Genomic DNA, 13,425 nt, shown 5'->3' on the forward strand with positions numbered 1-13,425 from the left:
ACATTAATAACATAATCATAGTATTGTTTTACAGTAATACTACCCTACAATATAACTACACAACTTTTATCAATATTACTTTGATAGAACATGATAAAATCGACAAACAATGAAAATGAAACAAACTAAAGTAGGTAATTATGTTCAGGAAGCTTCCCTATGGCCGAGCGTGTGGTGTGAGAGGCAAATAGTCACACTGGAACCTGATAACCCATGCTGGGCATTTAAACAGTGACGGGAAAAGGTGCGCGTTCTGGAACGTCACCAGGGGCGCGCTGGTCAGACGTTCTGGAACGTCACCCGGGGCCTAAGTGTATAAACTTCAGGTCTGTTAACTATAACTTCAGGTCTATTAACTATAAACTCCAGATCTGTTAAGTATAAACTTCAGGTCTGTTAACTATAAACTTCAGGTCTGTTAACCATACAGGTCTGTAAACTTTAAACTTCAGATCTGTTAACTATAAAATTCAGGTCTGTTAACTATGAACTTCAGGTCTGTTTACTATAAACTTCAAGTCTATTAACTATAAACTTCAGGTCTATTAACTATAAACTTCAGGTCTTTTAACTATAAACTTCAGGTCTGTTAACTATAAACTTCAAGTTTGTAAACTATAAACCTCAGGTCTTTTAACTATAAACTTCAGGTCTGTTAAATAGCCGTCTGTTCTATAAAGCTTCACGTCTGTTAACTATAAACTTCAGGTCTGTTAACTATAAACTTCAGGTCTGTTAACTATAAACTTCTTAAACTATAAGCTTCACGTCTGTTAACTATAAACTTCAGGTCTGTTAACTATAAACTTCAGGTCTGTTAACTATAAACTTCAGGTCTGTTAACTATAAACTTCAGGTCTGTTAACTATAAACTTCAGGTCTGTTAACTATAAGCTTCACGTCTGTTAACTATAAACTTCAGGTCTGTTAACTATAAACTTCAGGTCTGTTAACTATAAACTTCAAGTTTGTAAACTATAAGCTTCACGTCTGTTAACTATAAACTTCAGGTCTGTTAACTATAAACTTCAGGTCTGTTAACTATAAGCTTCACGTCTGTTAACTATAAACTTCAGGTCTGTTAACTATAAACTTCAAGTTTGTAAACTATAAGCTTCACGTCTGTTAACTATAAACTTCAGGTCTGTTAACTATAAACTTCAGATCTGTTAACTATAAACTTCAAGTTTTGGCAGGCTGACTATGCAGGTATCGGGGCTGGTGTGATGGGGGCTGGTCCGGCTATCTAATAACGGCTGGGGGTTGTCTCAAAGGCTTTAGAAAGTCAGACCCACGTCATGCTTAGAATTTAGGTAAGAGCTTCTTCAGGGGGTGAGGGCGAGGAAAGTTGTCATCAATTTCGTAATAGTGGTGTTCCTGCGGGGGCAACTTCGTCTTGGGTTGGTGCTGGTCCATCAGGTACTTGCTGCAGTTATCTACAAGACGGAGAAATAAAGAAGTCATGATGATACTGTGTTGTAGGGCTGTTCTTGTAGTTGACTGAGAGGATAATTGTTGGAATGTGTATATTTTTCAGTTGTTGTTTTCGAGGTAGATAAAATACGGAGAGATGGAAAGGCACACACACACACACACACATAACACCTATGTACTTCAACTTGGTTTAACCCAACCCAACCCAACCTATGCCTTAGAGGAGCAGTTTACATTTATTTAATTATGAGAGTCGCTCAAACGGTGATACAAGTATGAAGCCTGTTATGGTTATTCTTTAAATCCAGTCGATTAGCCAGTAGAAAATTCAAGATGGCAGCCATTTTTCAAGATATCTGATATTTAATGTCAGACATGCAGCAGTGGAAGGGAACACGGTTCTCATGATCAAAGCAGGTGACAGCGTTGTGGTAGTCATTGATACATTCATTCCACTGCACCATCCCTGAAGGAGATGGCCCTGAGAAAATGTGGACTGCCTTTGGTCAAGAAGCAAAATCCTATAACAGTCAGTGGTGGTTAAGTACGTCAGGTGGAGTGTGTCAGTGATTGGTTATACGACTCGATACCACCAACTTGGTATGCCCTGAAGGCAGGAATCATCTGGGGTCAGGTAAATGTCCCCCAACCTGACATCTCAACTCCTGCTGACTGGGGATAGACCATGCAAAGTAACTCTTGGTATAAAGGGGGAGGGGGGGGGGTATCTTTTTATTGTCTTTTCTTATTAATTTATCCCATTATGGTTAACCTTTAAACTCTTCAACCCGTTTTTCTCTTAATTTCTTACTTCATTAATTTTCTCCATTAGTTCTGTCTAGTTATTTCATTTCCTACAGTTACTCCATAACCTCTGACCTTTGGTAGCATGGCGAGGGTTAGGGCACATGTGTTCTGTAATTCTGGTATCAAGTTATGGGACAAGAATAAAGGTAGATACTGAGGGAAAATGATACCCCTAACATAATCTAAAAATGGTTTATTAATATGAAATTTAATTTGGTTAAAGATGTCATTAACATACAACTACAAGGATCAACTCCTTGGCTTACTCATCTGCAATTCCAATTAGATACTCTCGCTTCTTACATCATTACTGGTTGTACATATAAAAGAACACACCACATGACAAGCTTACATATGGCACCTTCACTAGAACTCAGTTGGTAGTACATATGCATGATGCACTCACAACCCACGAGCGTGAGCCTTCCTCGTGCATTCGTTTATGTATGGGCATCTAGCAACTCAGCTTGAGGAGGCATGCCAGAAGAGATTAGTACTTCATCATTCTCACTGGCAGACTCAACACTCACTTATTTGACAAGTTTTACGAACAATAAAGACAGTTGAAGCTTCAACATCACTCACAATGGATCTTAAATGCTTCATCTGTAATCAGACATACATTAGTTGTTGCAAAACAGCGGTGTTCTCGCTCACATTCAAATTTACTTTATAGAGAGGTTGGTTTCGGGAAGTCAGAGAAAATAGACGGCATCTAAGCTAGAGAAAACGCGTTTCTTCCTATGGATGACTCACCAGTTATCCACATGTTTTGAGGGCGTGGGGCATAATATGAATCATCGGGTTTCAAACAGATCAGTCATGCTATTTTGACCATGACAGTGGCAGATATATTGGACCCCGCACCACGTTTTGTAACAAGTTGCCAGGAACTGACTAAGTGTGGCTGCAAGAAAGACTGTAGGCGGGGTGCAGTGTTTACGGTGTGGCTTGACCTACACAGCACTATGCGGCTGCCTGTGCCAGCAGTAGGAAGTTTAGACCTGTACATATATTGACTAATCACTCACTAATATACTGTACCTAAAATACATTGATGTGGCAATATATATTATACGTATTTATGAACAGATGGCCGTCAAGTGGCTTAACGACTGTACAGTATTTGAAGAATATTCATATAAGATTGTTCACGTCAAGTTTTGTGCTTGTATCATCTTTTGGACAGTTCTTATGTTAGATACTCAGCTACCTTAATTTAGTATAACCCAACCCAACTTATCTTAACTCAATCAAGGCTACCTGACTTACGTCAACTCAACCTTACCCAGCCTACCTTGACTTAATCTAACCCAACCTAACTTAGCTTAACACCAAGCTAACCTAACACAACTTACCTTTCATTTTTCTATTCTGAAACCTGAGGAAGCATGAAAAGCTGGTGAAGGCTATGAAGAGCGTCGCCCACCCGATGGCCATAATAAACATCGACATGTCCTCGCGGTCAGGGAACGGAACTTGGCTGGTACAGTCATTCTGGTTGGTGGGACACGTCGCACCTTGTGGAGGAAGGTGAGAGAGTGTGAGAGAGAAAGAGAGTGAGAGAGAAAGAGAGACTTAACTTCCAAGAGTCACCTTAAATTCTTAAATATCAGTGGTAAGTTCTATGTTACTAGAAAGGACCAAAGATCTCACGACTCAGAAAAAAGGTCATGACAGATATCAAATATGAAGACAGGAAGTTAAAGTTCACCGGAATACTCACTAGTCAGGTCACACGTGGACCACAAGACGGGGTCGTTGGAGGTAACACGTAAACCGAAGGTTCTGTGAGGCAGACAGACATCGAAGGGTGTCCCCTCCACCTTCAGCACGGTTCCCATCATCTTCAATTTTGTCTGTAAGTTCTGAATGCCAGGTACATCATAATTATCATTTATGGAGAGAGAGAGAGAAAGGGAGAGAGAAAGAGAGAGAGTATCCATCTGTGATGCTTGATGTATGCAAAACTCTTCGTGTAACTAACATATACTCTGTAAAGAGAATGAATTTCATACTTGATTATCTCTAAAACAAGACAGTTCCCTATCATTTCGGTTACAATATTTATTATATACAACTCCCGACTACAGTCACATATATCTCTTGTTTAGGTACCTTTCATTCACTCTAGATATTTTTTTTTTCACCTTAGCCGTTGAAACACACAGAAACACACTTACAACACCGCTTAAGAAACACTCACACAACCTTCCTGTTGCAGATACATTTTGTACCAGCGTTGCTTCATCAACTTTAAGGGTTTTGTTTGTTGCCAAGCATCCTTCTGTAAATTGTTATCGATGGTTACATCATTAGACAGATTTACGGAGACATCATGAGCGAGGGCCTGAATCCACAGGACCGATAAATCGCTGGTTTGGGTCCAGTTAAATTCAACTGTCTTGTTGAATTTACTGATTTTCACCATACAATCTGTTGGAGGGAAGAAAACTTGAGAGGAAGTTGATTGCCTCTACTTTACTTACTTACATATTCACTAACTCACTTATTTACTTACTTTACACCTATGATATAACCATCACAGTTATAAAATCAACTTACATTTTAACCTTAACTCAACATGTAAACTTTGTGATAAACCTTTGCAGTGGTTCCCAAACTGAGCCCTTGGGGGTGCGGGGTTGGTAGGTACAGGCAAGGTGAAAAACATATATTTTTTCTTCATTAGGAATTTTCAACAAAATTGTGCAACATAATTTTTCTTAGTATATTTCAGTCTTCCCCATATGCATAGTGATAAAATAATTACGAGTTGGCTCATCTTGAAGTAATATGAATAAATCTATTTGAAAAATGGGAGAGGGGCCGTCAGGATTTGGTAAAAAGAAAAAGGGAGCCGTCATGTTAAAAAGTTTGGAACCATTGTTTACAGCACACACTTGAACATTATATTATGGAATATGACACTGTCAAGACTTCAGGCTACCTACTTATTGTATCATGAACTTTGTGACTTCTACACTGAATAAGGAGTTCTTGGGGAGATTTTTGTAGTCTATCCTAAATTTGACAGTCCACACAGGTTAGTCCTCTAGTATAACACTGATGAATATGACCTTTGTGTATGAACCTCTGTCCTGTGTGACAGTGAACAGTGATAGCACCTTCAGTGTCAAGACCTGACTGAACTACTCAGATTAAGCAAATTTTACCTCCATTTTGTCAATGAAGTTTTAAACTAATTTACCTGCTTTTGCATCAGCGAAGCCCGCCATCACTACTATTACCAGGCAGGAGCACAGTGTCCTCGCCAGCAGCTTCATTTGCACACAAGTCGATAGTTATTGGCTTAACAATAATATGCAGTGTTTAGGGCTCGTTGATGCCCCTCAGGATCTTGGAGGTCAGGAAGTTAAGACCACAGGAAGACTTATGTAGAGCCACAGAGACACCCAAACATCTCGTCCACCAGTTCACATGCTACTGGCGTACTGGTTAATGAGACAACACAGGATGCAGTGAGCGAGATAGATAAGATAGTTTGCCAGGCCGTCGTACACCTCCCTATGATTATAATCAAAAGCTTCGTACGTCAACGTTGAAAATTAAAATCCTACAGTAGAGAATAAACTCTCAATGGAAGTAAGATTATGTTAGCTTGGATTTAAAAAAAAAAAGATTCGTAAGCCATCTTTGGAGATATTAAGCAAACAAACATGGAAAGTCAGGATTGATTGTAAGAGTTGATATTAATGTTGTCAGATTCGTAAAGATGTCAGTGGTGGAGAGGTTATAATGACCTTTGTGCTGTCACACCCATAATAACCTTCATGATGTCACACCCATACTAATCTTCATGATGTCACACCAATATGACTCCAAGAATGAAAGGAGACCGTTACACAAGAACCATGCAGCGGTTGATAAACTTAAGAAAAAATCTCAGAAATTCAAGAGGTGGTTTACGACATATGATGAGCAGGACACAAGGATGTATGCCAGGCCCAGGAACCGCGCAAAGTCAGAGTGTAGAAGGGCTGAAAAAGAGTCCCAGAGGCGGATTGCACGTGAGGTCAAGTCAAACCCTAAAGTCTTTTACCGTTATGCAAAGTAGAAATTAAAAACACGTGTGGGAGTATCAGATCTGAGGCTTGAAGATGGTAGTTATGCAGACCCAGATCAGGACAAGGCGCAGGCGTTAAACAAAAGGTTTTCCTCAGTGTTCACACGAGAGGATGCGAACAATCTTCCTGTGTTTAAGGAAAAACGGTTTGACACAGCACTAACGCACATTATGTTCTCAGAAGAATGCACAGTATAAGAAATAAATTATCAAAGCTAAAGGTTCATAAGAGCTTTATCCGTCCCTGACATGGTGTGGTGAGCCCCTTGAGATCCTGTTCTGCGGATGCCTGGACGAGCAAAAGGTTCTCAGTGACTGGTAAATGGCTTGTGTGAACATTATTCTCTCAATAAATCGTTTAGATGTGGCAGAAAGTTGGGTTAGCAGTCATCACCCAGCTCATCATACCTCTCATCTTCATCAAAACCCATATACCCCCAAAAGTCCTATGGCGCCGGACGAGTGGCGACGGGGACAGGCAGAGATGACTGCTTGGAGTCTCTAGTCACAACTCTGCACATGGGCGGCATAGATAAGATGGTCGTTTATACACTGGGATGTAGGCAGCAGTGCAATCTGGTCTTGTCTGTACGACTGAGCAGCCCTCTCAAGGGCCCACTCTGCTCATCCCACATGGGGAGGGGGCTAGAAAAGGTGCCCTAAATGTAGCCTGTCCAATGAACCAACCTGACTGGGCAACCACACCCAGTAAGGTCATCCTTATGCGGTCGAAAACACAATAATAATCACAGATAAAAACAAAAACAAACTATACAACCTCTTATGGTCGCTGCATGGAATGTCAGGACCCTTCTGGATACTGGCATAAATGAGCGCCTGAAAGAAGAACTGCCCTGGTGGCAAAAGAGCTGGCTAGGTATAACATCGACATAGCAGCCATTAGTGAGTCCCGGCTCCCAGAGGAGGGTCGACACACAGAATGGGGTATGGCTATACCTTCTTATGAAAGGGTAAGCCTGTTGCAGAGAGAAACCGCATTTATGGAGTTGGCTTTGCCATCCGCCAATGCATCCTACATAGGCTAACTGAAATACATGTTGGGATCAACGAGCGCCTCATGACGCTCCTAGTCCCACTGAATCACTCACGGCACGCCTTCTTCATCAGTGCATATGCCCCAACACTGCATGTAGAGGCTTGTCAGAGCCAAGCTATCACTTCACGTTGTCTCTCCACTGGAGGATCCGGTGGTAGCACGTGCCTTCAGAGAGCAGCTCGAACAGGGGCTGATAAGCAACCCGACAACAAACAACCTATATATATATATATATATATATATACTTCATGTTCATACCAGCTGGATTCGGTAAAATGCTACTGACACCACATAAGAGGCATGGGCAGTTTCCCAATGAGGTTCACGGCGCCATCAGCTCGATGAACAGGCTTTGTGTGAAATATAACAGAGTCTAGAACTGCTTTTAGTGTCCTTGTGGCCTAGCCGGTAAGCGTTCCCTAGTCCCACCCAGTAGGTCGAGGGTTAGATTCCCTGCTGGTGAGGTCGTTGATTATATATACATATATATATATATATATATATATATATATATATATATATATATATATATATATATATATATATATATATATATATATATATATATATATATATATATATATATATATATATATATAGTAGTGCTGGTGATGGTGGTAATAGCTGCTTTCTTCGACATCAGGATTTTTGATCCCATGGCCACTTGTCACCGTAACCTAGCTCTCGATGCTGCACATAGGAGGAACGAGAACGACAAGAGAAGGGCATATGGGGAGAGAATTAAAAATGTTTAGATCAAGGCAGCTTCACTCCTCTAGTGTTCATAACCTCTGGTGGGATGGGCCCAAGTGCAAGATGTTTCTACTTCAGACTCGCGGAGGTGATCTCCGAACAGAAGCAGCAGCCCAGAAGTTATGTTACAGCCTGGATGAGATGTCGACTGTCCTTCTCTCTCCTTCGGTCGGCTTTGCTCTTCCTCAGGGGAACGAGAACTTCTGCCCCTACTCCGACAACTGCTGCAGATATTGACTATGAGGCTACTGTCACTGAATGCCGCATAGATCTGCGGCTCAATTAATTTAACACAGATAGGATAGCTTATTATGTATTAGGATATTTAATATTAAGGTAAATAAATGGTGGCGAAGGTGTGGCTATTGGGGGAGGCTGGAGGCCACGAAGTAGTAGTAGTAGTAGTAGTAGTAGTAGTAGTAGTAGTAGTTGCAGCAACTGTTGCTGCAGATACCAGAAAATTTGAAAAAAAAGTAGCTATAGCGCAGGAGGTGGGCGCCTCAAACTGGTTAACTACATTACCGATAAGGGCAAATGGTTTCAGTCTTAATAAACAAGAATTTACAGATGCCATTGCTCTAAGGTACGGTCGGCCAGTAGAAGGTTTGCCCTCCCAATGCATGTGTGGCTCTTCCTATGATGGCGATCACGCCATGGTGTGCAAGAAGGGGGGCTTCACATGCATGAGGCATGACGTGGTAAGGGACCTCACAGCAAATATGTTGAAGGAAATCTGCCGGGATGTCATGGTAGAACCGACCCTCCTTCCATTGGATGGTGAGATCTTCCAACACAGGACTTCAAACACATCTAACGAAGCCCGTGTGGACGTCAGTGCTCGAGGATTCTGGACGCGGGGACAGCGAGCTTTCTTCGACATCAGGATTTTTGATCCCACGGCCGCATGTCACCGTAACCTAGCTCTCGATGCTGCACATAGGAGGAACGAGAACGACAAGAGAAGGGCATATGGGGAGAGAATTCAAAACGTTGATCAAGGCAGCTTCACTCCTCTAGTGTTCACAACCTCTGGTGGGATGGGACCAAGAGCAAGATCTTTCAACGTCAGACTAGCGGAGGTGATCTCCGAACAGAAGCAGCAGCCCAGAAGTTATGTTACAGCCTGGATGAGATGTCGACTGTCTTTCTCTCTCCTTCGGTCGGCTTTGCTCTGCCTCAGGGGAACGAGAGCTTCCACCCCAACTCCGACAACTGCTGCAGATATTGACTATGAGGCTACTGTCACTGAATGCCGCATAGATCTGCGGCTAGCTAATTTAACACAGATAGGATAGCTTATTATGTATTAGGATATTTAATATTAAGGTAATTAAATGGTGGCGAAGGTGTGGGTATTGGGGGAGGCTGGAGGCCACTTTTTAATAAAAAAAAAAGTAGTAGTAGTAGTAGTAGTAGTAGTAGTAGTAGTAGTAGTAGTAGTAGTCATAAAGTTAATGGTGGCGTTAGGTGTGGAAGGAAGGAAGGATTTAAAAGGGCTCTCAGCTCACTTCTTTACAACCCATTTACAACCTTTTAAAGCCCCCGGGGCGGCGCCTGCTTGCCGCCCCCTCATGAATTTTCCAGCCAATCCCGACCTTAATGACACCATCAGCTCATAACACGTTAACGGGGTTGGTCGGCGAACTATCATCTCTTACACCATATCTTGACGTTAATGTGTCTCCATTTTTCTAGAGGCAAGATATGGCAGAGTGGGTTATTTTGGGGGTAGATGAGGCAGAGTATTGAAACATTGATACTGAAACAGTTTGTTTAGCCAAAAACACAGATACAGAGTCGATAATAATAACAATATTAACATGGCTGAGCCAGTTGAGAACCTGAGCTGTCCTGAAGGCACTTGATATATACTGTACATTTATCTCAAGGAAGTATTTTTTAACTTTTGGTATCATCTGGAATAGTACACATGGCATGGTGGTAACAAGAATGTATCAGCATCTCACCACGGTTATCACTACAATATTTATTTATTATTAGTAGTATTTTTTTTACATTTATATTAGAATATATACACACTTTACAGAGGAGTTGATATATGGGTGTATTTAGGCGGAACGAGAGGACAGAAGCTGTCAGTGTCGTGTCTTGTCGGCAAATATGATAATTGCAATGGTAATTTCTATCTATTCACATGACAATTTCTGATATAATGGTTTTGATGGTACAATAAAGGTAGGAATATAAGAAGTTATTACAGAGATACTTCTACGATAAATATTTCTTTTAAGAGATGATTTAAAGGAAAGGAGCGTAGTCTTTGCTGGGATGGGTGAGGGTAAGTTGTTCCACATCTTCACACCGTGATATTTTATGGAGGTCTGGGACTGAGAGGAGCGCATGGGGGGTGGTCTTAGTAGCTCTTGGTGCCTTAAGCTGTATCTCTGATTATTCCTGAACTGGAAATAATTATTGTCAGTCAAGTGGTTGACAGATTTGTAAACAAATTGACAAATTGTTCGTTTGTGTGATCATTTTATTTAATTTTTTCTAAGTAGGTCATTGTCCGCACTACTTTCTTCTGTGCAGTGATCAGGGTGGGTTATTTTGGGGTAGGTGAGCCAGGGTGGGTCATGTTGGGGGTAGACGAAGCACGGTGGGTCGTGTTGGGAGTAGATGAGACAGGGTGGGTTATTTTAGGTGGATAGATGAGACAGGGTGGGTCGTGTTGGGGGATAGATAAGTTGGAGTGGGTTGTCATCTGGGGTCTTGGGGTGAGTTGAGGTGAGGTCGACCAGACATCGGAGGAAGGAGGGGATGACAGCGTGAAGACCTCGACCAGACTAGTAAGACAAAGAGGGGAGGAGTGCAGTTTATCAGGACTTTATGGAGGAAGAGAATGGAGTACCCTGGAGGGAGGAGATGGGGGAGGATGGAAGGACTGTGGGGGGGGGAGTTCTCTTGTCATGGTTCCTCTATAACACATGTGTTTCTTCTTTGTCATCGTGTTACTGTTTCCCATCATGTACTAACCTAACCTAACCTAACCTAACCTAACCTAACCTAACCTAACCTAACCTAACCTAACCTAACCTAACCTAACCTAACTCAAATTATAATGTTATCAGACCTATTTTTATTTTTTTTTTGGGAGGGGGGGAGAAAAAAACTCAGAATTAAGTAAGCATCGAGGGGGTTATCAAAGGCCGTGTTCAGGCAAGTGAATAATTGTAACGCCTTGACTAAAATTATGGAGATATTTAAAATAAAAGTAGTTTATTGTGTTCCGTGCTTAATAACCCTGTGTGTGTGTGTGTGTGTGTGTGTGTCTGTGTGTGTGTGTGTGTGTGTGTGTGTGTGTGTCTGTGTGTGTGCGTGTGTGTAGAATTTCAAGACTACATAGTCCAGTAGGAAGTTCAATGAATAGCTAAACAATGCTGTACAGATGAGATGTAATGGTAGTGGTCACAAGAAGGAGGAGGAGGAGGAGGAGGAGGACAGTGTAGGGTGGAGGAGGGGAGAGGGTGGGGAAGGGGGGGAGTGAGGACTTTCTTGCCCACAACAACAATGACGGCGAGACAGCGTGCTGACGGATAGATAATAAATTCATATTTCTTTGACGAATAATGTGTATGTTATTACTGACATCCCCTGACAGCTCTGTGAAATACAATATCACGAAAATAAAAGATGAACATATCTGATTTTTTTTCCCAGTTTAGTTATTTTTGTATACATAGACAAGTATAATAATGCAAAATCTTAATATAGGTTTGATAGAATTCTAGTCCGCAGTAAAGGGTATATTTATATATAGTTTTATCTACACCTATATATACAAATTGTTGTTTTGTGTCGAAATTAAGACATAGAAAAATATGTTCTAAGAATCTGGTTGTTGACGCCTATAAGTTCTCTGTAGGGAGTAACTGTGAACGGAATCCTGTGACGATGATGATGATAATGATAAAAAATAATACAGTATAATAAAAAAGGAATAAAACGATGATAAGGATGATAATGAAGAGGCGAAAAAATAATGACGATAATTAAAGATTCTTAAACAAGGCAGAAGAAAAGTAACCAGACATAATTATTAGTGGCAGCACATAATACAATCTCTCTCTCTCTCTCTCTCTCTCTCTCTCTCTCTCTCTCTCTCTCTCTCTCCTTTACAATCAAATTTACATGAAAGTTTAAACAGGCAAGAGTGGCCAATGTTTATATAAACATGAACCCCTTGTGTTGAAGAGACAAGCCCCTCATTTTCCTTGGTGTCGGGAAGTGTGGTGTTGAGGTGTGTGGTGTTGTGTGTTTGGTGTGTGTGTGTGGTGATGACGTGTGGTGTTGTGGTATGGTGTGGTGTTGAGGTGTGGTATGTGGTGGTGCTGAGGTGTGTGGTGTTGAGGTGTGGTGTTGAGGTGTGGTATGTGGTGTTGAGGTGTGTGGTGTTGTGGTATGGTGTGGTGTTGGGGTGTGAGGGTATGTGGTGGTGCTGAGGTGTGTGGTGTTGAGGTGTGGTGTTGGGGTGTGTGGTGTTGAGATTTTGATGTGAGGTGTTGAGGTGTGGTATGTGAGTGTTGAGGTGTGTGGTGTTGTGGTATGGTGTGGTGTTGAGGTGTGGTATGTGGTGGTGCTGAGGGTGTGTGGTGTTGAGGTGTGGTGTTGAGGTGTGTGGTGTTGAGGTACGATGTGAGTGTTGAGGTGTGGTATGTGGTGGTGTTGGGGGTCTTGGTGTATGTGGTGTTGGGGTGTGTGTGGTGTTGAGGGTGTTGAGGTGTGGTGGTGTTGAGGGTGTGGTGGTGTTGGGGTGTGTGGTGTTGTGGTGCGGTGTGTGTGGTGTTGTGGTGTGGTGTGATGATGAAGGGTGTGATGTTGAAAAGTGTTGTGTTGACGTGTGGTGTACAGTGGTGTGGTGATGGGGAGTGTGGTGTTGTGGTGTGCGGTGCTGTGGTGTGGTGTGGTGTGTGGTGTTGTGGTGTGGTGTGTGGTGTTGATGTGTGGTGTTGAGTTGTAGTGTGCTTAGTGTTGTGGTGTATGGGTGTTGAGGTGTGGTGTGTGGTGTTGAGGTGTGGTGTGTGGTGTTGAGGTGTGGTGTGTGAGGTGTTGAGGTGTGGTGTGGTGAGGGTGTGGTGTTGAGGTGTAGTGTGTGGTGTTGGGGTGTGGTGTGTGGTGTTGAGGGGTGGGGTCATGTGGTGTTGAGGTGTGTGGTGTTGAGGGTATGGTATGGTGTGGTGTGTGGTGTTGAGGTGTGGTGTGTGGTGTTGAGGTGAGGTGTATGGTGTTGAGGTGTGGTGTTGAGGTATGGTATGGTGTGGTGTGGTGT

At 42.1% G+C, this 13,425-nt stretch overlaps 1 protein-coding gene across 2 annotated transcripts; it reads right to left on the minus strand.

Annotated features, from left to right (window-relative positions):
- Positions 1-1,105: 1,105 nt before the first annotated feature.
- LOC121874588 lies at positions 1,106-5,676 on the minus strand. Of its 2 annotated transcripts, none has more exons than XM_042378798.1 (5): positions 5,453-5,676; positions 4,448-4,677; positions 3,968-4,100; positions 3,600-3,761; positions 1,106-1,436 (listed from the first exon to the last, which is right to left on the minus strand). In XM_042378798.1, exons 1-5 carry the CDS (start codon positions 5,526-5,528, stop codon positions 1,303-1,305), a joined length of 735 nt encoding a protein of 244 aa, XP_042234732.1. In that variant the 5' UTR covers positions 5,529-5,676; the 3' UTR covers positions 1,106-1,302. The 2 variants fall into 2 exon arrangements, with proteins under 2 accessions (XP_042234732.1, XP_042234731.1); XM_042378797.1 differs by having other exon boundaries at positions 3,968-4,109.
- Positions 5,677-13,425: the final 7,749 nt, after the last annotated feature.

Source organism: Homarus americanus, unplaced genomic scaffold (genome assembly GCF_018991925.1).
Source record: "Homarus americanus isolate GMGI-L3 unplaced genomic scaffold, GMGI_Hamer_2.0 scaffold34360, whole genome shotgun sequence".
Lineage (NCBI taxonomy): Eukaryota > Metazoa > Arthropoda > Malacostraca > Decapoda > Nephropidae > Homarus > Homarus americanus.

Excerpts from the sequence above, each read along its gene's own strand:
- LOC121874588 (XM_042378797.1), bottom strand. The coding sequence starts at position 5,528 with ATGAAGCTGCTGGCGAGGACACTGTGCTCCTGCCTGGTAATAGTAGTG. Across the intron at positions 4,678-5,452 it reads CTTCGCTGATGCAAAAGCAG|ATTGTATGGTGAAAATCAGT; the intron begins GTAAATTAGTTT and ends TCCCTCCAACAG. Across the intron at positions 4,110-4,447 it reads ATCTGCAACAGGAAGGTTGT|AACTTACAGACAAAATTGAA; the intron begins GTGAGTGTTTCT and ends CCTGGCATTCAG.